The sequence below is a fragment of the Panicum virgatum genome, chromosome 4K, assembly GCF_016808335.1.
Source record: "Panicum virgatum strain AP13 chromosome 4K, P.virgatum_v5, whole genome shotgun sequence".
Taxonomy (NCBI): Eukaryota; Viridiplantae; Streptophyta; class Magnoliopsida; order Poales; family Poaceae; genus Panicum; species Panicum virgatum.
The window spans coordinates 8981224-9005284 of record NC_053139.1 but is presented as its reverse complement, the minus strand read 5'-3'; the positions used below and the strand labels follow the sequence as shown (position 1 = coordinate 9005284).

At 45.8% G+C, this 24061-nt stretch overlaps 1 protein-coding gene across 3 annotated transcripts; it reads left to right on the top strand.

Annotated features, from left to right (window-relative positions):
- Positions 1 to 1332: 1332 nt before the first annotated feature.
- LOC120704671 lies at positions 1333 to 23671 on the top strand. Of its 3 annotated transcripts, XM_039989148.1 has the most exons (42): positions 1333 to 1556; positions 1666 to 1750; positions 1966 to 2043; positions 2134 to 2214; positions 3207 to 3283; positions 3367 to 3421; positions 3555 to 3603; positions 3881 to 4018; positions 4111 to 4192; positions 4377 to 4455; positions 9863 to 9906; positions 9981 to 10175; positions 10541 to 10616; positions 12485 to 12565; positions 12681 to 12761; positions 13088 to 13164; positions 13247 to 13301; positions 13394 to 13442; positions 13568 to 13705; positions 13984 to 14065; positions 14155 to 14233; positions 14436 to 14482; positions 14648 to 14862; positions 14991 to 15078; positions 15168 to 15287; positions 15373 to 15491; positions 15559 to 15631; positions 15708 to 15827; positions 17507 to 17575; positions 17728 to 17898; positions 17979 to 18026; positions 18177 to 18318; positions 19679 to 19776; positions 20237 to 20381; positions 20468 to 20553; positions 20647 to 20757; positions 20947 to 21021; positions 21147 to 21212; positions 21319 to 21507; positions 21600 to 21710; positions 21846 to 21926; positions 23175 to 23671. In XM_039989148.1, the coding sequence occupies exons 1-42, from the start codon at positions 1437 to 1439 to the stop codon at positions 23352 to 23354; spliced, it is 4155 nt and encodes a 1384-aa protein (XP_039845082.1). In that variant the 5' UTR covers positions 1333 to 1436; the 3' UTR covers positions 23355 to 23671. The 3 variants fall into 3 exon arrangements, with proteins under 3 accessions (XP_039845082.1, XP_039845083.1, XP_039845084.1); XM_039989149.1 differs by lacking the exon at positions 20947 to 21021; XM_039989150.1 differs by lacking the exons at positions 20947 to 21021; positions 21147 to 21212 and having other exon boundaries at positions 1339 to 1556.
- Positions 23672 to 24061: the final 390 nt, after the last annotated feature.

The window sequence follows — 24061 nt, the reverse complement described above, 5'->3', positions numbered from 1 at the left end:
ATTGCTTGTGCGTGCATGGCACCCAGCGCCGTGATATGTGGCGCCAAGACGTGTTATCTCGGCGCCACATATTACGGCGCCGAACCTCAGGGTCTATTTCTGCAAAAAATTACAAAAAGGGCACATATGTGAAATTCTTTCGCGAAAAGGGCTAAATTGCAAAAATTATGGCCAGTCGCCCCGCTGTCGGGCGACCGGCCCCTAGGGACCCAGTTGCAAAAAATACTTTTGAGTATAGTTCATCATGCATTTTCACCATTTCCAGTATTTGGGGGCTGGGGCATCTCTTTCTCCCGTGAGTACATGTGCTATTAAGTATTACTAGAACATTAGGCGAGCGATGGGCGTCCTACCGTTTAAACAATCAAATAAAAGTAAATCGAAGATAATAAATTTGCAATACAGAGCAACAAAAAAGTGAAGATATTCACTGGCAAAAACATAGCATATTAAATGAAGGTACTTATCTATGCCAGAGTACAAACTTATGTAATCACATGACTTGAAAACACTAAATTAACCAAGATATGTAAATATGGAAATAACTACAGTTCCAGACATGAATGATCTAGACAGCATGAAATTCAAAGCCAAGACGATCCAACATGTTACAAACATTCATGATAGAAGTACTAAATTATAACAGTTTCATAGATTTGTTCTTAAATAGCAGCAAGAGGTAGCTTCATTGTCCATCAACAGAGCGAATCTTCACAAAGAGCCTTCACCTTCCATTGTGACATTTTACCCTGCTTTAATATTAATCATCTAATAATCAAAGAGCAAGTTAGAGATGCATTTGATATGTTATTTAAACCAACAAATTTGTTTAGGGGTTAATTAAAGGTTACTTAAACTAATGAATTTGTTTCAATGGTTCATATTTTTTTCCATGAACATGCCTGATCACGGGTTCTTAATTTTAAAAAAGTAGCAGTATTCTTATAATATTAACAAAATAATACACTTAAATTTTTGTATCCAACGACCACATGTATCTTCAGTTTTGCTTGTTAAAACATGCTACTAAGGAAAGGTTGGTCGCAGTTTAGTGTTTTCTTTGAGAAAATATATTGTCTTTTTCTTCTTGGCAAAAAGAAGAAAATATTGTCCGCTTGGGGGAACAGGCAGGGGCCCATCCAAATCCAATGGCCCACTTGCGGGGAACGCCACGTGCGATCCCCGTCACCTGGCGCTTCCGTGATCCGCCCCAAAATCCAGGCGGCTTCTCCTTGTCAATCTTCCGCGCGAGCCGGGAACGGGTCCCACCTGCCGGTGGCACACGGGTAGCCCGAGAAGAAACCAGTCTCCAACGGTGACGTCCTCGTGCTGGCGGCCCATTTCGCTTGCTCACTCGATCCGCTTCTCTGCTCCGCTCCGCTCTGCTTCGGGTCGTCGCCGGCAGGGAGCAGAGCACACCCAGCCCGCGCGGAGCGATGGCGTCGGCCGCGCCGCACGCGCCGCCGTGGCCTTCGTCGGCGCCGACGAACTCGGCGTCGAGCTCGCCGCCTCCTTCCTCCGCTCCGGCGCCCGGCGTCCGCTGCTTCGTCCCCGAGGTCCGTCCACGCTCACCTAATCGCCGCCCTCCCGTCCTTCCTCCACCCGCGCATGTCGCTTCGTTTCTCCGGGATGATCAAGCGTGGCTATTTGGTGACTCATGCGCAGGCGGACCGGTCGGCATCGGCGGCGCTCGCGGAGCTGAGCGGCGGGGGCCTCCTCCGGTGCGCGAGCCCGGCGGAAGCCGCGCGAGGTGAGCCTGAACCCTCGAGCTCCAGTACACTGGCCCGTTTCAATTCGAGATAGAAGCAGGCGTACGGGTGGCGTGCGGGATGAATGAGGCTAGCTGGGTCGGTAGGCGTGGGGGTTTCGCTGATACGCATCGTGCGTGCGTGCGAGGCGTTTGTCGGAATGCCGGCAGAGGAGGTCGTGCTCAGCTGATCGATCGCAACCTATTGGTGACTGCAGATTCCGCGCTGGTGATCGTGCTGATTGACGCGGATGGGGTTGATGAGTTGTTCTTCGGAGTTGAGGGTATAGCGAAAGGTACGTGTTATCAGTTGACTTTTAATTTGCCTGCCACCCTTGTGTTGGGTACAAGGTATAATTGATCCGATGTTTGTTTGAGCGTTTTAGGATTGTGCACGGGTGCTGCCGTACTGATTCGGTCAACACTGCTGCCTAGTCAGCTGGAGAAGCTAGAGCAGAAACTTGCAGGTATCATACTTTGTTTGTCGACTCACCTGCAGGACCTCTGTACTAAGACCTCTAGGTTCACTTTAATTATTTTCTTTTTTGAGCGAACGGGCATGAGAATGTGCCTATTTCATTGATAAAGAAGAGTGAAAGGTACATTGGTTAAAACCAGTTAGTAGATTACAAAGGGTACTCTCGCTTTAGAAGGATCGCTAGGTCTTTGGCGCTCACCATTGCCCACGCTGCGGTCTCCTCTTTGCTTTAAGCAATGAGAGATGTGGATGAAGCTTGCAGCTTGGACACTCTGGAGTTCATTTCTTTCCAAATTTACCATGTGATCAGCAAGGTGAGGCTTTGCATTGCTCTGCGGGGGATAGAGGGTGAGTTGGTTGGTCCACCAATTTTGTGTGTTGGTGCCCTGTTGCCACTCTGCTGGGTGCTGGCCGTAAGCTCGGCTGTGCTAACCATGTCGCGGTAAGTCCTAAATCCTTCTTGTGAATCCACACTCCTCCAACAGGTGATAAGCCGTCTCCATAGTTTGGCGGCCTAGTGAGAAGGACTGTGTCCACACACGCTGGGCTAGTCTGTCCGAGGACTGGACATGCTTTGGTCTTCTCGATCCATTTGTAGCTCCACATTGTAAATCAGGTTCGAAAGGGTTGCAAATTCACTTAAATGAGTGGTATTGAAACCATTGGAAATGTTGATGTCTTTTATCCAAGTTTTATGTTCCAGAGCATCTGCTACCTTCCTATTTTTGGTTCACTTTAATTACCATATGTAGGGAAGTTTCACATTAAAAAACCCTGCCAATATTTGTGTATAATTTTTGTGATTTTTATATTTGACTTCAGTTTTCAAGGGAGCACATTTGAAAACTTGATGCTGTGCCCACAGGCCGCGTGTATACTCTTTTTTTTTTGTGAACACTTATATGACCATTGGGATCGACAGAGGATGTTATCTTCGAGATGAATGAGTACTTATCTTGCATAATTTAATTTGCTGTGCAGATGAAAAGAAGGACGTCCTTCTTCTTGATGGATACATTTTCAGTGGTCTTTCTGACGAATTGAAACAACAGATTGTTGTAAGCAGTGCACTTACGAGAATGTGAATTGCATGCATGTCTGTTTCCGTTTCTCTTATCATAATTTACTCTAAGAATATCAGGTTGTAGCATCTGGGAGACAGGATGTAGCAGAAAGAGCTAGACAGTTTTTCAATGGTAAGTCCAAATATCTCTCACTAATATTTCTGTCTGCTTTTGTATCCTATGATATGCTCAAGGTATGAGAATGCTAAAACTTTTTTTTTTTGCGAGGGAGCTAAAACTTAATCTAAATGCTGAAACTTTTCAGGTCTAGACAAAACCATTTACTTTGCTGAAGGTGAATTTTGCACTAGCAGGTTGCTCTCCCTTTCTGACAAGAGTAATATATTTTTTCTGTATCAAGAATATGTAGCAGAATTGCATAGCATATCATTACTGAAGGACAAACAGTCCAGCACAAACCTATAGCGATGCTATGGAACATCAATCACAAAAGCTATGTTTGTACCATTTAGTGAAACTACTATACAATAATGGGAACTATATATCTCATTTCCCTGTACATTCTTCGCTAATGAACATGCAAAAGGCACTCTGATACCTTTCCTCACTACATCTACCATTTATCTGCAGCAAAATTAGGCTAGTAAATGATTTGCTGGAGAGCATTCATTTTATTGCATCTGTTGAAGCAATGTATCTTGGTGTTCGAGCTGGGATTCATCCATCAATTATCTATGACATAATATCAAATGCTGCTGGAAGCTCAAGGTTATGGGAGTTTTTTTATTGTTTCTGTCATATCTAAATGAATAATACTTGATATCCATTTCAATTAAAATGTTACTACACTATATTTACAGGATATTTGTGGAATTAGTTCCGAAACTTCTGAGTGAGGATCCTTTGCTTATTGACTTCCTAAACTCATCAAAGAAAAATGCGGTAAGTTCCTGTTCTTTTTCTTATGAGATTTGTAAGCGATTCCATGCTTAATTTCACATTCCTGATCCTCTTAATTCTTTGTACATGAGCATTCCGATATTGCTAACAGAAAAGAATTACCACTACTCCTTGGCTGAATGTTTCTGTTCTGAATTTCTAACAGTTTCACTTTTATAAAACATAGAGCTATGTGATGGATATGGCTAAAGCAGTAACATTTCCACTGCCACTTCTGGGTGTTGCCTACCAACAGTTGATACATGGTATGCTTAAAGCTTTTTTACATGTCAGCTTATTTTCCAACCAGAGTGGGTATCATATGGAAGACATTGTCCTAATGTCATTGTTGGTGTATATTGAGCCCATGTATAGAGGCCCGTCTCGAGGCCCATGTATAGGAATTATATATCTCACCCTTCTAGGGTTTGAAGGACTACAAGTCATTATTCTCTCATATTCTCTCTCTTACATGGTATCAGCCTAGCATGGCCGCCGCCGCCTCCATGGCCGGCCGGCCGCCGGCGCCGCCCCTCCCTTCCCTCTCCTCCTTCCCTCCCCTCTCTTCCTTTCCCTCTGCTCTGGGCGCGAGCTCCCCTGCTCTGGGCGCGGGATCCTCCCCTGCTCTGGGCGCGGGCTCCTCTGCCCTGGGTGCCGCGCGGGGCTCCCCTGCTGTGGGCGCCGCCGCCGCCTAGACCAGGCTTGCCGCCGCCGCCCTGGTTGCCCTGCCCGATTCCTCTGCCTCCGCCGACCTCCCTGGGCAGGGCGCGGGCGCCACGGGATCCGCCGCCGCAGGGGATGCCGCCGCTGCCGCCCTTGCCGCTGCCCTTGCCGCCGTCCGCGGGCAGGGCGCGGGCGTGGCCCCTGTACCAGGCGCGGGCCCTGCCCCCGATGGCCCCCTGCAGCCGGTCCTGTCGGGCGCCGCTGGCGCTGCCGCCGCGGCTCCTCCCCTAGCGCCGGCCGCTGCTTTGCTCCCCGCCCTGGCGCCGCCCGCTGCTCCTCTAGCGCCGGTTGCTGGCTCTGTCCTAGGCGTGGGAGCCGCGCCCTCCTCTGCTGCTTCTTGGGCGTGGCCCCAAGGGGCCGCCGCCGCCGCGGCCCCTGGCACGTCCAATCCGCCCGTCCTGGCCCAGCTGGCCGTGGGCGCGGGCGTGGGGGGCGCGGCCGTGGGCGCGGGCCTGGCTGCTGCGCGCGCGTGGCCCGCCGCCGCCCCGGCCTGGCGCGCCCCTGCCGGCGCAGGCGCTGCAGCCCCCGCGGCCCATGCTGCCGCGGCCGGCGCTGGCCCTGCTGCTGTCGCCCATCCTCCTGCGACGAGCACGTGGAGCCCTCCCGCGGCCGCGGCCGCCGCTGCCGGCGCGGGTGGCTCTGGCGCACCACCTGCGGCCCATGCCCCTGCGCCTGGGATGCCCGCACCCACGGCGCCCATGGCCGGGCCCGCGGCACCTCTGCCCGCGCCGGCGACGCCCGTGGCTGCGCCCGCGGTGCCTCTGCCCGCGCCCGCATGGCCTGGGTTCGGTATGCCCCCCGCGGATGCGCCGTTTGCCGCCGCCGCTTTCCGCGGGCAGAAGACCGGAGGCCACGGGCGTCGTCGGCGGGGTGGACGTCGTGGTGGTGGTGCTAACGGCACTACTCCGGCTCCGGGTGGTATTGGTGGAGGTCGTCGGGACACTACGACCCCGACTCCGGCTCCCACTCCTGCTCCTGCCCCTGGAGGTACGCCCTGGCCATCCTTCAGCGCCCCATGGCCAGGGCGCCTCCCGATGTGATCGTTCCAAAGTCAGGGGGGCACCTCGTCCTCAGCCCCAGCTGGCGGCCATGCTCGCCGCTGTTGCTCCCCTGTTCGCGCCGTTCTGGAACCCGCCCGCTCAACCCAGCCAGCAGCCGACCTGGCCTGGGGGGTGGGACCAGGCAGCACTGGCGCAGTCCTTCAACGCCATGGGGTGGACGCGGCCGGTCAGCACCGAGTGGATCGCCGACTCGGGTGCCTCTTTCCACACCACCCCACATGCCGGTATCCTCTCTTCTGTCCGACCCCCACACCCCTCTTGTCCTTCTTCTATCATGGTTGGTGACGGGTCTTGCCTTCCTGTCACCGCCGTGGGTTCTGCTCCTGGCTACTTTCGTCTTTCCAATGTTCTTGTTGCTCATCAGATGGATCATAACATTCTTTCCATTCGTCAGTTTACAGCTGACAATTCTTGTTCCATCGAGTTTGATTCTTCTAGCCTCACTGTAAAGGATTCGGTCTCCCGGCGTCGCTACTCCGGTGTGACAGCACGGAGCCCCTTTACACCCTTCGCCTTCCTTCTTTCGCTGCACCACTCTCGCCTTCTTCTTCGCCCTGGCCGTCTTGGTCTGTTGCTTTTGCCGCGACACTGTCTTTCACCACCTGGCACCACCGTCTTGGTCACCCTGGCCGCGACGTTCTAGCTCAGCTCAGTCGTAGTACCGATGTTTCTGGTACTGGGGCTCCTGCTGAGCACCTCTGCCATGCATGGCAGCTCGGTCGTCGTGTTCGGCTTCCTTTTTCCTCTTCTTCTTCGCATGCGACGCATGCCTTCGATCTTGTTCACTGTGACCTGTGGACTTCTCCTTTTCTTAGCCTCTCTGGCTACAAATACTATCTGGTGGTGGTCGATGATTTCTCACACTACTCTTGGACTTTTTCTTTACGCGCCAAGTCTGAGACATTTCCCACACTCCTCCACTTCTTTGCCTGGGTGTCCACTCAGTTCGGCTTCACCATTAAGGCCGTCCAGTGTGACAATGGGCGTGAGTTCAATAACTCCACCTCCCGTTTTTTCTTCCTCTCTTGGGGTGTTCAGCTGCGTATGTCTTGTCCGTATACCTCTCCTCAGAACGGCAAGGCTGGGCGGATGATTCGCACGACGAACGACGTCGTGTGCACCCCGACGAACGACGTCGTGCGCACCCTTTTGATCCAGGCCTCTCTGCCCCCGCGCTTCTGGGCCGAGAGTCTCCACACCGCCACCTACTTGCTTAACCGTCTTCCGTCAACTACTTCTCCTGCTCCCACTCCACACCACGCCCTCTTCGGTACCCCTCCTCGCTACGACCACCTTCGGGTCTTCGGGTGTGCGTGTTACCCTAACACTTCCGCCACCACTTCTCACAAGCTGGCGCCCCGCTCGACTCGTGTGTTCCTTGGGTACTCCCCTGACCACAAGGGGTACCGATGCTTTGACCTCACTTCTCGCCGCGTCCTGATCTCCCGACACGTCTTTGACGCGGATTTCACCTAATCCACCTCCTCCACACCTTCTTCTGACCCCGAGTTGGAGTCCCTGTTTCCGACTGACCCGGTGGTTCAGCCACCGTTACCTGTCTGCCCTTTCCCTGCAGGTTTTCCCGGTGCACCGGCACCGCTTCCGGAGACCCCTGCTGCGCCACGCGCGGCCCCGGTGCCTGCAGTCGCGCCACGCGCGGCCCACGGACCTCCTGTCGTGCCGTGCGCGGCTCCGGGGTCCCCTGCTGCGTCACGCGCGGCCCCGGTGCCTCCCCTGCACCTGCGCGGTACGCTCAGCCGGTACAGGTGTACCAGCGTCGCTCGGCGCCGGTGCCAGCGCCGCTGCGGTACGCTCAACCGGTGCATGTGTACCGGCGTCGTTCGGCGCCGACACCGGCGCCGCCTCCGGCTCCGGAGGCTCATGCGACGCCTACAACGGAGCCGCCGCCGCCTCCACCGGCTCCCTCTCGAGCCGAGGCGGCGGTGTACCAACGGCCAGTCATCCATCGGGATCCTCGGCATATCCATCCCATGGTGACTCGGCGGATGACGTCTCAGGCCGCGACTCTCTCCGCCACAGAGGGCGAGCCGCGGGTCTCTCCGGTATCCTCCTCTGTCCGCCACGCCTTGGTGGATCCTCACTGGCGTCGCGCGATGGAAGAGGAGTACGCGGCTCTTCTTGCCAACCAGACGTGGGACCTCGTGCCGCGTCCGTCTGGTTGCAATGTGGTGACTGGCAAGTGGATCTTGACGCATAAGCGTCGGGCTGATAGCACACTGGAGCGATACAAGGCTCGCTGGGTTCTCCGGGGGTTCACACAGCGGCCTGGTGTGGACTATGATGAGACCTTCAGTCCAGTAGTGAAGCCCGCTATGGTGCGCACGGTCCTCTCGCTTGCGCTCTCGCGCTCTTGACCTGTGCACCAGCTGGACGTGAAGAATGCGTTTCTTCACGGCACTCTGTCAGAGACAGTCTACTGTTCTCAGCCCGCGGGATTTGTGAACTCGAGTCGTCCGGATATGGTCTGCCGGCTCAACAAGTCTCTCTATGGTCTGAAGCAGGCTCCTCGGGCTTGATACTCTCGGTTCGCCACGTTCTTGCTGACATTGAGGTTCACCGAGGCCAAGTCTGACACGTCTCTCTTCATCTATCGCCGTGGGGATGAGACTGCCTATCTGCTGCTATATGTCGATGACATTGTGCTCACAGCCTTCAGTCAGTGATTGCTTCAGAGTGTCATCTCCTCTCTGCAGTAGGAGTTTGTTATGAAGGATCTGGGTTAGCTCCACCACTTCTTGGGCGTCACTGTTGAGCCTCGCCCGTCTGGTCTTCTCCTTCACCAGCGGCAGTACGCACTTGATATTATGGAACGGGCTGGGATGACTGATTGCAAGCTCTGCTCCACTCCTGTCGACACTCAGGCGAAGCTGTCTGCTGATCTGGGTGATCCGGTGGCTGATCCTACTGCCTACCGGAGTCTGGCCAGCGCTTTGCAGTACCTCACCTTCACCAAGCCGGACCTCACCTACGCGGTTCAGCAGGTCTGTCTCCATATGCATGATCCCCGGGAGTCACACCTTGCTGCGCTGAAGCGTCTCCTCCGCTACGTCCGTGGCACTGTGGACCTCGGCCTGGTTCTTCACCGCTCGTCCTCTGCTGAGCTGGTTGTCTACACCGACGCTGACTGGGCTGGCTGTCCGGACACTCGTCGATCCACTCCCGGCTACGTCGTCTTCCTCGGCGGCAACCTGGTCTCCTGGTCATCCAAGCGGCAGCCGGTTGTCTCCCGCTCCAGTGCCGAAGCGGAATACCGTGCTGTCGCTAACGGCGTGGCGGAGGCGTCCTGGCTACGACAGCTCTTGGCGGAGCTCCACAGCCCGCTCGCCAAGAGCACGCTCGTCTACTACGACAACGTCAGCGCCATGTATCTCTCCACCAACCCCGTCCAGCATCAGCGGACGAAGCACGTGGAGATTGACTTGCACTCCTCGACCTTCTCGGAGTTTCGCTCCAGCCTCAACGTAGCAGGTGGCTAGTTGTGGCTGCGGGGGGTATTTGCCCTTTGTACCTTCTTCTTGTCTAGTCTTGAACACCGTTACGTCGGTTGCTCAGACTGCGGGGGTATTAGCTTTCTTGTTGTTCAGTCTTGAACACCGCTGCGCCGGTAGTTCAGACTGGGGGGGTGTTGGTGTATATTGAGCCCATGTCTAGAGGCCCATGTATAGGAACTATATATCCCACCCTTCTAGAGTTCGGAGGAATACAAGTCATTATTCTCTCTCGTACAGTCATTAATGGTTGGAATCAAAGGCTTGAGACAATCCATCCATGTTTACTATCTGTCTTGCTTTCATAACAAAACTACAGCCTCTGCATGCTTGCTTATGTTTTTTTTGGTTTCATGTATTCTTCTCTGTAAAATTTACAGGTTCTTCAGCAGTAATTGGAGATGTATCTGCCTCACCACTGAAGGTTTGGAATAGTTGTTTGCACTCGAGTGTTTTGTTTTCCAAATCTGTTTTAGAATTTGGAACTGAACATTTCAGGTTTGGGAAGCATCATTTGGAGCAAACATCGTAGATGCTGTCAGTCAACAAATCTATGATGCAAGCAAATTAGCTGACCAGCTTGTTATGGAATCAAAATCAGCAAAGCGGATTGGCTTCATTGGTCTTGGAGCTATGGGTTTTGGAATGGCATCTCATTTGCTGAAATTAGGGTTCTATGTTGTTGCTTATGATGTGAGTTGTGAGAACTCTTCAGACTTTTTTATCCTTCCCAACTTCATAATTAACCTCTGCATTGTTGCAATAGGGGGGAAATGCACTAGGCACAATTTTTTCTTTCCAATTGCACATGTGTTGCTTTAACATTTTTGCATCCCGGAAATCTGGAGAATTCTCACGATGATTGCTTGATTCAGTCACTAATCATAGGCTTTTGGCTGTTAGCCGTGTTACACATGACAACGAATGCATTTATGTTTTGCTGTAACAACTTTACATGAATATGTCTATGATCCTAGAGCTACTACATGAAATCCTGCCCTCCTTTTTTTTGTTTGTGTGCATGCCCTCAGTGTTTAGCTTCTCTATTTCCTATTTAGGTCTACAAGCCAACAATGGCCAGGTTTGATGATTTAGGTGGATCAACAAAAGGTTCTCCTGAGGAAGTAGCAAAAGGTAATTTACAAGGTTTCGCCATATGCTTTACAAATCTGCAACCCATAAAGTTTTCTGGATCCTATATCATAACTGTCAAAACATGTTCTCATGTAAAATGTAACCTGTATCATTCAGCTTCAGGATAGATCATCTGTATATAACTAGTTTTTACGGATCCATATTAGTACCTATCTTTTTAACTAAGCTATCTCTTGAGGTGTGGAGATGCCTAGGAGATAGAGCAATAGTATGGTTAACTAAGCTTTTTAATCTCATTTTTCGGTTAAACAAGATGCCAGAAGAATGGAGGAGAAGTATATTAGTACCTATCTTCAAAAACAAGGGTGATGTTCAAAGTTGTACTAACTACTGTGGGATTAAGCTGATGAGCCATACGATGAAGCTTTGGGAGAGGGTTATCGAGCATCGCCTAAGAAGAGTGACAAGTGTGACCCAAAACCAATTTGGGTTCATGCTTGGAAGGTCAACCATGGAGGCGATTTTCTTAATACGACAATTGATGGAGAGATATGGGGAACAGAAGAAGGATTTGCACATGGTCTTCATTGACCTTGAGAAGGCATATGACAAAGTACCGAGAAATGTCATGTGGTGGGCCTTGGAGAAGCACAAAGTCCCAACTAAATACATTACCCTCATTAAGGATATGTACAAGGATGCGACGACGTTTGTCCGGACATGTGATGGCAACACCACTAACTTTCCTATTAACATAGGCCTACACCAGGGGTCAGCATTGAGCCCTTATTTATTTGCTTTAGTGATGGATGAGGTCACAAGGGATATACAAGGTGAGATCCTTTGGTGTATGCTCTTTGCTGATGATGTGGTGCTAGTTGACGAGAGTAGAGCAGGGGTTAATAAGAAGTTAGAGCTGTGGAGACGCACGTTAGAGTCGAAAGGGTTCAGACTTAGTAGGACCAAGACCGAGTATATGATGTGCGATTTCAGCGCAACTAGGCATGAGGGGGGAGACGTTAGTCTAGATGGACAAGTGGTGGTCCAGAAGGATACTTTTCGGTATTTAGGATCGGTGCTACAAAAGGATGGCGACATTGATGAAGATGTTACGCATAGAATTTCAGCTGGCTGGTTGAAATGGTTGCAAGCTTCTGGCATTCTTTGTGACAAGAGGGTGCCATAAAAGCTAAAAGGCAAATTCTATAGGACAGCAATTCGTCCGGCGATGCTATACGGTGCTGAATGTTGGCCTACAAAAAGACGACATGTCTAGCAACTGAGTGTAGCAGAGATGCGGATGTTGCGGTGGTTTTGCAGGCACACAAGGAGGGATAGAGTCCGGAACGAAGTTATTTGGGATAGGGTCGGAGTGGCACCAATTGAGGAGAAACTTACCCAGCATCGGCTGAGATGGTTTGGACATGTCCAATGAAGGCCTCCTGAGGCGCCGGTGCGTAATGGGGTTCTTGAGCGGGTCGACAATGTAAAGAGGGGTAGAGGTAGACCTGAACTGATGTGGGATGAGTCGGTTAAGAGAGACCTTAAGGATTGGAATATCTCTAAAGAGGTAGCTTTGGGTAGGAGCGCTTGGAGACTAGCTATCAATGTGCCTGAACCTTGAACTTATTTCTTTCGGGTTTCATCTCTAGCCTACCCCAACTTGCTTGGGAAAAAAGACTATGTTGTTGTTGTTGTTGTTGTTGTTACGGATCCATATGACCATACAACTTTATTTCTTGGGAAGTATTCATGTACATGGTAAGGTCACCAATGTAATTAAGAGTGTTACAACTGTTCCTGTCTGTTCAACTAGAAGAGTGGTTAAACACTGATACATTGCATAAAGTTTGAACTAACTTGTTAGAGACAGCATTTATGATGTACTAACCCCAAGCTGATTGCAGATGTGGAAATACTTATTATCATGGTTGCAAATGAGTTTCAAGCTGATAGTGTTCTTTATGGAAGTGCTGGTGCTGTACCAGGTAATCTGTAGAAGCTTGCCCCTTCTGTTCAGATTTTACAAAGTAAATGCATCTACCAAGTTAGTTTACCGTATAATGAGCTTAATTGCAGTACTGTGAATGCCCTTGTTTTCAGTGCTGTCAGCTGGAACATCTGTCATTCTATCTTCTACAGTTTCTCCAGGATTTGTGATCCGCCTCAATAAAAGATTAGAAGGTAACAGCTCTTAGCAAGTTTTACTTACCCAAAATAAAGGTTCTGCAGTATTCTCAAATTGTTTGCAAGGTTTATTATTTATCTTGCTGGTGATGTCTTCTAGGAGCCCCAGTGTTTATTGATGTTGCTCTTTGTTAATTTTCTTAAAAGTAGAGAAGAGTTTGCAATAACTTGGTATTGATTTTATTGAAACCAACTGTTATAGCCATGGAGGTTATACCTTTAAGAAGTGTTGATGATGTTGCTAGGTGTTATTGTGATTTGAAAGTTGTGTACGGTTTTCTGTGATGGAAAGGTTTGGTATCATTGACTATACTTCCATACAGCTGAATGCCGAGATATAAAGTTGGTTGATGCTCCGGTATCTGGTGGTGTCAAAAGGGCAGCAGATGGGACTCTAACTGTATGATACAGTAATACATCAACTTAATATGGACATGATGTTACAGCCCTAATTGAAATAACGTTGTTCATTATTTTAACAGATAATGGCATCAGGGACAGATGAAGCTCTTCATTGCGCAGGTGCTGTTCTATCAGGTAATAAAGAAGACTACCTGACCATCATCATATGTTAGTTCCTAGACAAACATCCAGAGATTGGCCAGTGGCTTATCAATTTTAAATAACAGCACTGAGTGAGAAATTGTATATCATCAAAGGAGGATGTGGAGCTGCAAGGTGATTCTTCTTGGCTTGTAGTTTTTTCATCAGCACTGAGTGGTTGTTTGCATGATATATACTTAAAACGTATTATTATTATTCATTTCTATATAAATGGGTATCTATTTTCTCATTCTTTCCAGTTCTGTTAAGATGGTCAACCAACTTCTTGCTGGGGTTCATATAGCCTCAGCAGCTGAAGCCATGGCATTTGCTGCTCGACTAAATCTGAGAACAAGAAGTGTTTTTGAAATTTTGCAACATGCAAGAGGTTATTCATGGTATATTTCTATGATTATGCCCTTCCTCACTTTAATTTGTCACTTCTCGATCCTTATATTTTAAATTTATGTTTCTTTCTTTTGATTATGTTAGTTGACTAGCAAACTGATAAGAAAAGAAATGGGAACATTCAAGGCAACTAGTTTTTGCCAACTAACAGTTCCTTTAGATTCCATAATTTAATGGTCTTCTATAAGTCTTTATACAATTCTTGTGCACTTTATAATGTATTAAGCTGGCTAGATGATCCCTGATACAAGCAATATCCATCCTGCAGGATGTTTGGAAATCGTGTGCCACACATGCTCGATAATGATTATACACCTTATTCTGCAGTGGATATATTTGTCAAGGATCTTGTATGGATAACAAACTACCAAGCTTTAACTTATTGATGTTGTTAGCTACTATCAGTATATTCTAAATGCCTGTATCTTGTCTTTTACAGGGTATAGTATCTTGTGAAAGTTCCAATTCGAGGATCCCAGTGCATGTCTCTAGTATTGCTCATCAGCTATTTATAGCAGGTTGTTTTTCTGTAAGAAAACAAAGATCTCTTATTTGATTATGTATTCTGTTCCAGATGGTTCTTGCTTTTACATGAAAAAAATGTCCTGAATGATGACATTACATCGTATTCTAGAAATCAACTATCAAGCAATATGTCTTCCTTGGATAACAAGTGCTAAATTATATTGCTACTATTAATTCGTGGTGCATTTATAACAGGATCTGCTTCTGGGTGGGGTCGATATGATGATGCTGCTGTTGTCAAGGTGTGTATTATGTTCTTTAGGATGTTGGAATTTGACCATCCTGAAATAGTACAGCCCTAATCTTTTTTTATGAGATATTACAGACCTAATCTGATCACCCAGTCAGTCTTTACTAATTTACTGTATAATTTTTATATCAGTCTGACAACAGGGTTGTGACTGCAGGTCTATGAGACATTAACTGGTGTTAAAGTAGAAGGGAAGCCTCCCTTGCTTAGTAAAGAAGATGTCCTTCATTCTCTTCCTGCTGAATGGCCAGAAGATCCAATGGATGACCTTGTTTCTGTTGCATCTCGTAATAGCAAAAAGATTGTTGTAGTTTTAGATGATGATCCAACTGGAACTCAAACAGTACATGATATAGAAGTTTTAACTGAATGGTAAACCTCAGAATTTTATGTTTTATTTAGTCTCTATATATACTGCACTAGCATAAATTTATATATGAGCTTCATTGATGTTCTTTAAATACATGGTTTCTTAAGCCTAGCATGGAATTAAACTGCAGGCCTGTTGAAGCCCTTGTCGAACAATTTCTCAAGCTACCAACTTGCTTTTTCATTTTGACAAACTCTCGTTCAATGACTGCTGATAAGGTAAGGGAATGATGTTTATAGCAGTTTATTATTAAATTTGCAGCCCCTTGAAATGTGTGTATACATATTTAACTATTTCACTGTAATAGGCTATGTTGCTAGTACAAACTGTCTGCAGAAATCTCGAAGCTGCAGCAAAGAATGTCCCTGGTGTTAGTTATACAGTGGTCTTAAGAGGTGATTCAACTCTACGTGGTCATTTCCCAGAGGTTAATATCCAAAGTCGTACACATTTGATTTTTCTTCTTCTTCTTTTTCATTTTCCATGGTCATCATTATTCTTCTACTTTCCAGGAAGCTGATGCAGCTGTCTCAGTATTAGGCGAGATGGATGCTTGGATAATCTGTCCATTTTTCCTTCAAGGTGGACGATACACTATTAATGACATCCACTACGTTGCAGACCCTGACAGGTAATCTATGGTAGCTATTTCAATAAGCAATATGACAAAAGGTTGATGGTCCTAATATTTCTACCAGATTAATACCTGCTGGTGAAACTGAGTTTGCCAAGGATGCAGCTTTTGGCTATAAATCCTCCAATCTCAGACAGGTAAGTTTCTAGAGGTATTTTTTTGGTAAAGGGAAGAGCAATACCTAAGAAATTTTTTTGTACTTGGAACATGCAGTGGGTTGAAGAGAAGACTAGAGGACGAGTTTCTGAGAAACGAGTTTCAACAATTTCTATAAATCTCTTGCGTAAACAAGGACCAAATGCAGTCTGTCAGCATCTCTATAGCTTGGAGAAGGTATTTTATAAAATGCTATTTCATATGAAATTTAATTTGCTCTTGACTTTTTTTGCAGATGCTGGTTGTCTAAATTAGCATGCCTTTTTTTATGCGAGTCGTGAATGCACCTGTCATCATTAATTACTATTGTACTTTTCCTAAACAATTGCACATTTCACTCAGAGCTCAACCGGTGCTCCCTCCACTCCCACGGCCCCACCCAAATACGTGGGGATGCCGCACCAGCCCCTTACAAGAGGGGCCACCCACCACATGTGGTTCACCTATGCCGATCCGGGGAATTAGCCTGAAATTCGCTCCCACGGGCGGGTTTCGAACCCAGGACATGGGATGCTACTAATGTCACCACTTTTAGTCTGCACATGTACATGTACAACCAGCTTACACAGAACTCTTACACTATGGGGAAAATACAAAGGGTGCATATACATTTAACAACTGCAACCACTAGGCTACATGCTCGATGCTCCTTCGCAAACCGATATTACTACAACAATAACAACAACAACATAGCTCTTTGTCCCAAGAGAGTTGGGATAGGCTATAGATGAACCCAAAAGACACAAAGGTCACGGTTCAGGCACGCTGATAGCTAGTCTCCAAGCGCTCCTATCCAAAGCTACCTCTTCAGAGATATTCCAATCCTTAAGGTCTCTCTTAACCGACTCGTCCCAAGTCAGTTTAGGTCTACCTCTACCCCTCTATACCTTATCGACACGCTTTAGAACCCCACTACGCACCGGCGCCTCAGGAGGTCTCTGTTGGATATGTCCAAACCATCTCAACCGATGTTGGGTAAGTTTCTCCTCAATTGGTGTCACCCTTACCCTTTCCCGAATAACTTCGTTCCGGACTCTATCCCTTCTTGTGTGCCCGCAAAACCACCGCAACATCCGCATCTCTGCTACACTCAGTTGCTGGACATGTCGCCTTTTTGTGGGCCAACATTCAGCACCATATAACATCGCCGGGCGAATCGCTGTTCTATAGAACTTGTCTTTTAACTTTTGTGGCACCCTCCTGTCACAGAGGATGCCAGAAGCTTGACGTCATTTCAACCAGCCAGTTGAGATTTTATGCCTAATATCTTCATCAATGTCGCCATCCTTTTGTAGCATCGATCCTAAATACCGAAAAGTATTCTTCTGGGCCACCACTTGCCCATCGAGACTATCATCTCCACCCTCATGCATAGTCGCGCTGAAATCGCACATCATGTACTCGGTCTTGGTCCTACTAAGCTTGAACCCTTTCGACTCTAACATACGTCTCCACAGCTCTAACTTCCTATTAACCCCTGCCCTACTCTCGTCAACTAGCACCACATCATCAGCAAAGAGCATACACCAAGGGATATCACCTTGTATGTCCCTTGTGATCTCATCCATCACCAAAGCAAATAAATAAAATAAATAAGGACTCAATGCTGACCCCTGATGTAGGCCTATTTTAATAGGAAAGTCAGTGGTGTCGTCATCACATGTCCGGACAAATGTCATCGCATCCTTGTACATATCCTTGATGAGGGTAATGTACTTAGTTGGGACTTTGTGCTTCTCCAAGACCCACCACATGACATTTCTCCAAGGCAAACCGATATTACTGCAATTCAATTTTCTGTTATTCCTTATGTTCTTGGTTCACAAATGTACTGATAAGGAGTTTGTGTGTTGTAGGGCTCTGTGTGCATCGTCAATGCTGCTAGTGAGAAGGACATGGCCGTCTTTGCTTCTGGAATGATCCAGGTATGTTGGCATGTTGCGTCACTCCATTTTACAGACACCATTTGCTCATAGTACCAAATTCCTATCAAGTTATATATGATAATGTTTTATTCTAGTATTAGTGTTCTATTTGGATCTGCTATTGTTCTTTTCTTATTATATTAATTTGACAGGCTGAATTGAAAGGAAAGAAGTTTCTATGCCGCACAGCTGCAAGTTTTGTAAGTGCAAGGATTGGGATCAAGCCAAAGCCACCTATCTGTCCAAATGACCTAGGCCTAAAAAGAGCTTTAACTGGAGGCCTCATAGTTGTTGGTTCGTATGTGCCAAAAACAACAAAGCAGGTCAGACTTCTCACGATTAAGATTCCCTCTGTTTCTGTTTTTTCAGATTGAGTCTTCTCATGTATATTTGCATTTATTAGGTTGATGAGTTGCGGTCACAGTGCGGGCAATCCCTTCGAGTAATAGAGGTAAATCATTTTTTTCCATCATGTGTAAACATAAGACATTGACATCTCCCTGGATTGATCTAATAAGTTTATTTATATTATTCTGTTTTAAATTTGGACTATTTTACTTGAGATCATCTGTATCCAATGAGCTCTATTGCCTCTTTATAGGTGTCTGTTGAGATGGTTTCAATGAAATCAACAGAGGACAGAGACCAAGAAATTAGCCGAGTCGTTGAACTTGGAAATGCTTACATACAAAACAGAAAAGACACTCTAGTTGTCACCAGCCGCCAGCTCATTACTGGAAAAAGTTAGCATCTTTCTGCCTACTCCACATCCAATTATATTGTTTGTTGGTTACCATAACAGTGATGAAGCTCTGAGGCAATTCTGATATAGTGACAATATATAGTGTGTGATGTCCTAAATTCCTTGAGCCATATAAGATTTGTCAAGTTAGTTAGCAAATCATGCAGTATAGTGGATCAGTAATAGCATTAGAATATTATGCATCATGACAAAGAGCATGCATGTAGTACTTTTATCTGTTATCCATTATAAAATTAAATAAGATCCAAGGTGCACAACCAGACCATAATGTCATGCTTGCTTAGCATTTTTGTTGGCATATACGAGGAGGTACTTCTACCCAAATTTAAGGCATGAATTGAGACCCTATGGGAAGGCCAACCAAACTTTGTAGTGGATAAGCTGAAAATGCTGATTATCTCCAAGTTGATCACACAGATATACAAGTCACTGCAATGCCACAAGGTTCTGTATAATTTTGTTGTGACATCTCGGCCCACAGCTTAATAGGATTAATAGGATACTCATACCAACAAGTTACAAGTTCTTTCTCGGAAGCCGATCTCAAAAGAACTTTTGAGGTTAAGCATGCTTGACATGGAGCAATTTGGGGATGGAGTGATTGACCGGAAAATTCTTCCCGGGTGCGCACGAGTGAGGACAAAGTGTGCAGAAAAGACTTGTATTGGTTTGTGAGGGCAATTTATGTCCTAGATAAGCTGTCAGATGTAAGCGGGTCCGGCCTCAGGGAGGCGGGACGTTACAATGCGGGTCAGGGGTGCGGACATTGTGCACAGGCGTGTGGCGGGTCAGTGCGCGGGCATCTGGGATGTGCCGTTGGCACTGGACGCACGGACGTGACCAAGAGAGGACGTTCCTGGCTTGGGGTTGACCGAAGAGGACGTCGGTCTCTTAAGGGGTGAGTATATGACATCTTGGCCCATAGCTCAATAGTATACTTATACCAACAAGTTGCAACTTATTTTCCAGAAGTCGATCTACGAAGAACTCTGAGAGCAATTTGGGGATGGGTGACCGACCGGGAAATTCTTCCCGGGTGCGCACAATGTGAGGGCAATTTGCCAGATGTAAGCGGGCCCGGCCTTGGAGAGACGGGACGTTACATTTGTTTATTTAGGAGTTATGTGTTTACATTTTGCAGGCAAGCCCAAAGGAAGTGGTTAATTCAAATCAATTAAATCGACCACCTCTAGTGTGCATTATAACCAGAAGCTTAGCCAAATCAACTCTATTTTATTTTTATGCCAAACATAAGGAATGTTCTTTTTCTCCCTTTGATGTTTTTCATGAAGTAGTTTGACCTCCGTAGAGCTAAAAAGAGTATACCTGTTGTATTGCAGCTCCTGAAGAAAGCTTAGAAATTAATTATAAAGTGAGTTCAGCGCTAGTGGAGATAGTGAGAAGGATTGATAGTAAACCTCGTTACATCATTGCAAAGGTAAAAGTTAAATGTCTATTTTTTCCATATAATCATATCTACTTGTTAGTTTCTATACTCAGGGTGTGCATGGGTGTGTGTTGGGTCTCTGCATGACTCTCTTTTCTTCTATTAATACAATGATATGCAGCTCTCCTTCATGTTCGAGAAAAAAAAGTTCCTATACTCAGTTCATCATATTGCACTTGATATGCATATATATAATTTGTTACAGCTTTTCGAGAATTGGCTGATTGCTGTTAAATCAATGTGTTAGTTCTGTTTTCTTTGACTCTTATTATTAATTAAATACTTGGTGAAATTTGAGATAGAATTACACTTACATAATTACATGTTCCGCTGGAGCAAAAACAATGTATATAGGCGCTGCTGTTCTAGTTGGGAAACAAAAAGTTCAAGCCCACATGTTGTGAATGAAATTAACTTCTGAAAGTACTATTTTATAATGTCATTCACATAGGGAGGGATCACTTCATCTGATATTGCTACAAAAGCTTTGGAAGCTCGGCGTGCCAAAGTAATGGGACAAGCATTAGCTGGTGTGCCATTGTGGCAACTTGGTCCTGAGAGTAGATTCCCCGGTGTACCCTACATTGTATTTCCTGGTAATAAACATTTCAGTTCATCCATACCAACACATAAACATAATATAACCTTTTGACTCAAGGTACTATCTTGCTCCTCGAGACAGGTAATGTTGGCGATAATAGTGCTCTTGCTAAAGTGGTACAAAATTGGGCTTCCCCATCCAGAATTTCTACAAAACAACTTCTTCTGGTAAGATTCTCTCCATTTCAACATCTTATCAAGACTAATTTCGGGATCATTTACCAGAATTTAATTCTCTATCGACTATTTTCTTATGTAAAGAATGCTGAGAAGGGTGGTTATGCCATTGGCGCTTTCAATGTGTATAATCTTGAAGGAGTTGAAGCTGTCGTTGCAGCAGCAGAGGCTGAAAATAGCCCTGCTATCCTGCAGGTTAGGAACTTCAATATGCTGATTTTGAGAAATCACATGATGCATAAAACCTAATTAAACAAATTTAGTACCCATTGATAGAAGCAGTACCACATAGCTCTTGATTATGAGCACCTTGCGGAATATGAAAATTTAGTAGATGGCATGTATTTCTCAACTTTCATCTTGATTTCTGTGGTTGCCATTTAGATTCATCCTAGTGCTCTGAAGCAAGGTGGAGTTCCATTGGTAGCGTCGTGCATTGCTGCTGCAGAACAATCCAGTGCAAGAGAAACTTGAGAATTTACAATTTTCAAAGAAAATTCACAAATTAAACTATCTTTACTCCTAAATAAACCACAAGTTCAACAAATGTTAGCGGTAAGCATTCTCTGATTCTCTTATCACAGGTGCCTATCACTGTTCATTATGATCATGGCACTTCCAAGTCAGACTTGCTTCAAGCTCTTGAGATGGTATACCTCAAATATAAACCGCCAAAATTTGTACATGCATTTCGTAGCCATAACACTTAATCTTGAGTTTTCTCCTGGTCAATTTTTGTGACCCTTAAATTTCCAGGGATTTGATTCAGTCATGGTGGATGGTTCCCATCTAACATTAGGGGAGAACATCTTATACACAAAGAGCATATCTTCTTTGGCTCATGCAAAAGGTTTACTTGTGGAAGCTGAATTGGGTAGACTCTCAGGCTCTGAAGATGGCTTGACAGTTGAAGAATACAAAGCTAGATTTACTGATGTTGCTCAGGTGCAATTATTCTTCTGTTACAATATGAACTGAATCACTTTCTAGTCCTATACTTGTGGTGCATGTTTCTTAAAAAGTTTGTGGTATTCCAGGCTGAGGGATTTATTGACGAGACAAGTATTGATGCTCTAGCAGTTTGCATTGGAAATGTTCATGGAAAATATCCACCTAGTGGACCAAACCTCAAACTTGACTTGCTAAAGGTCAGGCAAATTCAGTTACACTTGCATGTTGAATGTCTCATGAAAAGTTCGTTAGAGATAAAATTAGATTGTTCGAGTGCCTGCTTTAATTTGAGTAATCCTTACAGAATCAGCATGTTCTTTAACTAATGACAGGACCTTCGTGCGTTAACCCTAAAGAAAGGAGTTAGCTTGGTTCTACATGGAGCATCTGGTCTGCCTCGTGAGCTTGTACAGGTACGTTACATTCTTTCAATTTTTTTTACTCAAACGACACAACTCGCAAGACAGCTGTGTCATTTCATTAAGAATAGAGTACAAAAGTTACAACGGCACACACAGAAACACACAAGATCCAAACACTCTACACCCACAGGACATGTGTTCCACGCCTGAACAAGGAAACGAACAAATTGCAAGAATACCAACCCTAGAAAAGGGTCTGGAAGCCATGAGCTCCGGGCTGTACACCATAGGGCTCTCTCCTACTATCTACACTACCAAAGACAGATTAGGGCTAGCATTGTTGAACACATAGTCGCCCGGTGTTTCCAAATCTCCCAAGCTACTAAGATGATCAATGTATTTCGGCCTTTTCGGTGCTCCTTGTCCAATCTATTGAATGTCCTGTTCCATCAGCTGGAGAAGGAAACAACACCTGATTGTGGAGATAGATCCTGCTGGCCAATTTTCTGAAAATCAGTGTATCAAGCTTCCCACACGACCACATATGAAATAAGCAGGTGGTGAATGGTTCCAGGGGCTTGATCACAAAGTGAGCAAGCCACCAGGTGTGGCAATCCGCGGTTTGACAACCTATCAGCAGTCCAACAACGATTGAGGGAAGCAAGCTATATGAAAAATTTGCACCATAAAGGATCTCAAGACTTCCAAATCTGCTTCCCTGGTGTAAATTTAATGGTCCCAGCAAAGAACAAATTGTACGCGGATTCGTTAGGTTAGATGCCAGTGCTTTAAAGCTTCCAAATATGCTTTTTTTGAACCGAAAAGCTTCCAAATATGCTGATCCGGGACATCTAGCTGAATATGTATGTTTTCTAGCATCTCCCACAATTGGAGGTATTTCGTCCAGTGCTCTTACCGGGTGTTCTTTTAGTTTTTTATTTATTAGACTACTGAAGCTATAGCTTGTAGCTATTGTTAAGGTGTTGAGTAAAGGAAGGCAATCTATCACAAGCCATTTTCTAAACTTTCAGCAAAGAGTTTCTCCATGAGGCTCAACATGGTATTTGAACCTATAATTGTTTGTTCAAGACCTGTTCTAGGCATTAGCCATGGAAATAACCGAATTATCTAAACACTGTAATTATTTTCCCACTTCAAACCTGTGAACATGTCTTGAGAGGTAGATTTTAAGTTTTAGTACTTGCAATACTGACCGAATCACGATTCCATACAGAACCTATTGCTATGGTTGAACTGATTGTGCAAGTGCCGATAATCATGTATTAATTTCTGGAGCAGGAATGCATAGACTTGGGCGTGAGGAAATTCAATGTGAACACTGAGGTCCGAAACAGCTACCTGGAGTCCCTTAAAAAGTCAGGAAAGGACCTCATCCAAGTGATGGCATCTGCAAAAGAAGCAATGAAAGCTGTCGTCACAGAGAAATTACACCTCTTTGGATCAGCTGGGAAAGCCTGAACGTAGCAGACCCCACACGAACAACGGGTGCCCTCAGCACACAGCCTTGTGGGCATGACAGGTTCCTCGGTTTGGTAATAATGTTGTTCAGCCTCAGTCTTCAAGCGAGCTGCAATTGGAGCCTATGTAATTTGAACTTCTGAATTCGGGACATTTGCTCAAGTGTTTCAGGGGGGATTCTGTCATTTTTCATACCGCCTGCTTCATTGCAAGTTTGCATGATGCAGATAGCACGATCAAGGCCTTAGTAAGTGTTTTGTAACATTGCTGTAAATGGTCCATTATTAATAAATGTTGGCGTGTTTATTGTCGTTCAATTGCTGAGTTTGTGTTCTTTTGGGAGCTTTCAAAATATTTGTGTTTTGTGCAACGTAATATTGAAACATAAAAGATTGAGCTAACTGCTTTTCTTTATGTGATGTTCTACGAGCCAGTAAAGAGTTTAAACTTTGTGGCTAATAACATCATAATCCGAATTTGAAAATATTGTAGTTGCTTCCATGAAACCACCACGATACCAAATGATAAACAAAGGAAGCCTATGGATGGGTGCATTTCAGAAACATGTCGCTGTCTAAAAACTTATTGTTAATGAGTTCATTTTTCTACCATCAACACAAAGATCCAAGAAATACCAGCAATTACAACAGATACTGGACAGCAGAGCTTCCTAAGTTATTTTGTATAGATATTATTTATCAGACAAA

Bases quoted from the DNA above. Each gene is read 5' to 3' on its own strand.
- LOC120704671 (XM_039989148.1), top strand. From the start codon at position 1,437: ATGGCGTCGGCCGCGCCGCACGCGCCGCCGTGGCCTTCGTCGGCGCCG. The intron at 2,215-3,206 runs GTATCATACTTT...TTTGCTGTGCAG, and splicing joins GCTAGAGCAGAAACTTGCAG to ATGAAAAGAAGGACGTCCTT. The intron at 10,617-12,484 runs GTAATTTACAAG...AGCTGATTGCAG, and splicing joins TCCTGAGGAAGTAGCAAAAG to ATGTGGAAATACTTATTATC.